Source organism: Echinops telfairi, unplaced genomic scaffold (assembly GCF_000313985.2).
Source record: "Echinops telfairi isolate 266 unplaced genomic scaffold, ASM31398v2 ScPeMD7_1713;HRSCAF=2227, whole genome shotgun sequence".
Taxonomy (NCBI): domain Eukaryota; kingdom Metazoa; phylum Chordata; class Mammalia; order Afrosoricida; family Tenrecidae; genus Echinops; species Echinops telfairi.
In genome coordinates this window covers 3,912,577-3,916,010 of record NW_022105611.1, presented here as the reverse complement: position 1 = coordinate 3,916,010, position 3,434 = coordinate 3,912,577, and the positions used below count along the sequence as shown (strand labels likewise).

General features: G+C 47.3%; 1 protein-coding gene across 1 annotated transcript; it reads left to right on the top strand.

The window, feature by feature from the left end:
- The first annotated feature begins 533 nt into the window (after positions 1-533).
- Positions 534-2,095, top strand: UBTFL1 (upstream binding transcription factor like 1). The gene has a single exon (XM_004708958.2). It carries the CDS (start codon positions 615-617, stop codon positions 1,659-1,661), a length of 1,047 nt encoding a protein of 348 aa, XP_004709015.1. The 5' UTR covers positions 534-614; the 3' UTR covers positions 1,662-2,095.
- The last annotated feature ends 1,339 nt before the right edge of the window (positions 2,096-3,434 follow it).

The following is a 3,434-nucleotide window of genomic DNA, read 5'->3' as shown; positions in this document are numbered from 1 at the left end:
CTTGGCAGCTTCACATAGGATCCCATCCTGGAGCTGGCAAGTCTGAATTAGATTTTTTCTGGGAAGAATCCTGGCTTATCCAAGATTACCTAACACTTCATAATCCCAAGGAGCAATGTGCCCACCGTCAGGATGCTGTGACCTTCCAGTACGTTCCTTAGAGTCAGTTCTCTTTTCGTTGTAATCTTCTCATACCGTATTTACACCCCCAACTCTCCTATAACTCACTCATCTTGATTGAAGGCCAGTCTTCACTTGGAAGTAGTGAAGGTGGGGGGCGGCGCTAGTGTGGTTCAGAAGTCAGAATCAGCAAAGGGAATCAATACAGATGCAGCTAGGGAAACTGAACCTAAAGGTGAACACAGAGTCTGAGGAACTTATAATCAATATCCCTGAGGTTGATTTCTACTACCCTAGGTACCTGGCACAAGCGAGCTGCAGTTGGTTTTTCAGATTTTTCCAGAAAGAGAGTTGATTTTGTTCTTTTTCTCTTCAGAATTTTGGCATCATACTCCCAGCGGGATCTCAAGAAATAACCCACTGGCTGCATCGTCAGAAAAAGAAGGATTCTCACCAGCTGGGATTGCCAGTACAACTGACGCAAAGCCCTAACCATGCCAATGCCGACAGGCCAAGACCACTGGTCTGAAGCAGACATCCAGACGCTGTTGGAGCGCATAAAGAAGGATGTCCCACCAAATGACAACAAGTCTTTCCATGCAACCCTGAAGAAAATGAACTGGGAGAGGGTAGCTTTCAAAGACTTTTCTGGGAAAATGTGCGAAGACAAATGGTTGGAGATTTCTTACAACCTGAGGAAGTCGCGGACTTTGACAGAATTAGTCCTAGAAGCTCAGCAACATGCTCAAAACCCCTCGAGGAAGAAAAAGGTCAAGAAGCATCCAGACTTACCCAAGCAGCCCTTGACGGCTTATTTCCGTTTTTACAAGGAGAATCATTCCCAGTATACTCAAATACACCCTGAGCTAAGCAGCGTGGAGCTGACTAAACTTGTAGCGAAGAAGTATAAAGAGCTTCCAGAGGAGGTAAAACAGAAATATAGTCAAGCTTTCCAAGAGGAGAGACAACAATATAAAGAGAAGCTGTCTCAGTTCAAGCTGTCTCAACTCAACCCACCTCATCTGGAGCAGCCTTCCAAAAGAAATCATGTCCCCAAGAGGCGACAGACTCGACCTCAAACAACCGCTCAAGGAAACAGGAAAGAAAGGAAGTCTGCTCTGGAAACGGATGACTTCTCCATGCAGATGACATTCTGTGCAGAGCCCAAGAAGCCCCCTATGAACGGATACCACAAATTCTACCAGGATTTGTGGTCCAGTGAGAAGCTGCAACATGTGGCACCCAGAGAGCGCATGGTGGAGATTGGCAGGCTCTGGCAGCCTATCCCACAGAGCCAGAAGGACCACTATAGGAAGCAGGCTGAGGCGATGCAGAAGCAGTATAAGATAGACCTAGATCTCTGGCTGAAGAGTCTCTCTCCTCAGGCATATGCAGCACACAGAGAGGCAGGCTATGGGAAGGGTAAGAAAATGAGCATGTTAGGAAGCCCAACCCCCACATTTAAGAGGCTGTCTTCAGAGGCTCTGGAGTCTGCATCAGTGAAGAGGATGAAAGGGGAGCCTCGCAAGCAGGGATTGTAGATTCCAGCCACAGATTCATTCACCACATCCAGTGCTGGTCCACACTCATCCTCCAAGTAATCACCCTCCAATGATCATCCTCAGCAGAAAGAGTCCTGGAATCAGCAATGAGATGACTTGGCAGTGGGAGACGCTCTTCACTGGACTGTGTGTTCCTGAAATGAGAAGCTTTGCTCCCATGTTCTACCCGCTGGTATGCTGTTGGATATGAACATTCACAGATATTTGACCTATGCCTTTGCAGAGAAACTTTGTATTCCTTGTATATTGCAATCAATCATTTAGCTTTTGGATATTCGGATTTGGTTATCACGATGTTTCAGCTTGGGAATTTTGTCCTTTTGTCCCAGGCTTATTTTACTGAGCACATTTTCATGGTTCATTCATTCTGTACCATGCTTCATGAACTCGTTTCTCTTTGTGATTAAATGAGATATTCCAGCACCTACTGCATTTTCTTGATTCATTTGGACAAAACTGAACTCCATGCCATCTTGTTGATGCCTAGTGAAGAACAGAGTAGAACTGCCCCTGAGATTTTCAAAGACTGTCACTATGTATATCATTTGTGTGTCAGTTTCTCTAGCTGTGGTGACTTGCTGTGATGCTGGAAGCTATGTCACAGATCTCAAATACCAGGAGCATCACCCAAAATGGACAGGTTTCAGCAGAGCTTCCAGGCTAAGAACAGGCAATGAAGAAGGAACAGGCCGTCCACTTCGGAGGAATTAGCCCCTGAGAACTCTCCGGAGAGAATGGAAACACGCTCACATATGGAAAGCCTAAGGAAAGGAGCAGAGCATTGTCAGAAAATGAGTTTCCAGGTTGGAAAGAACTCAAAATATGGTTAGGTAGAACTGCAGTTTCAAAGTAGCATCAAACAGATTGATGTAAAGTGTGGGAGTAAAGCATTTGGGACCTTCATTTACTAGTGGGACATGACTCAAAAGGAGATGAAGCAGCTAGAAACATTTATTAATAATAGGAAATTAGGAGGTCTTCCAAGAAGATTTCCTCCATGGAGAGACATGCTCCTGTGGCTCCCTATGAGCAGTCACCGGATTTTCAGGTCAGGATGTCATTCAGACATAGCCCTGGTCTTGTGGCTTCCTAGGGAGTTTTTAGTGGTTTCCCCACATTTGGCACATCTGGGATTGCCACAACACATGTCTCCCTGGACTTCCCCTCCATGGCCCCTGTTATTTCCTAGCACTCTGGAACACACCGGCTGTTCTTGGCTCTCTGGGGATCCAGACACTCCTGCCTCCCCTATTCACCTGTGACCCTCATCCCCTGTCTTAATATCGGGCCCAGGAGCAGCCTGGGTCTTCTGTGCATGACTGGTCCCTGTGACTGATTACTGTGATCCACCTGTACACATGTTCCCTGAGTGACTCACTTTCCTTTTTGGACCCAAACACTAGGCTTTGTGATTGGCCTGACTTGTGACCACATGGCCTGGGAAGAGGTCCCTGAGTGGCTCCTTCCCCAACTCTGTCCCCTGATCACCAATCTGCCTGTGTGTTAATGGCCTGACCAGGGATTGCCATCAACCTGCCCACAGGCCCCCTATGTAGCTCCCTCCCCTGCTTCAGACAGTGAACACCAGTCCACCTGAGTGCAATCAACCTGCCCAGTATTACTCCAACTGCTCACAACCGGGCTGGCTCTGCTGTTCTCACCAGAGACTGTGACTGCAAGGTACAGGGTCCCCACAGTAGCTCTGTCCCCCACCAAGGCCCATTAAAGCTTGACTGTCTGCATGCAATTGAC

Excerpts from the sequence above, each read along its gene's own strand:
- UBTFL1 (XM_004708958.2), top strand. The coding sequence starts at position 615 with ATGCCAATGCCGACAGGCCAAGACCACTGGTCTGAAGCAGACATCCAG.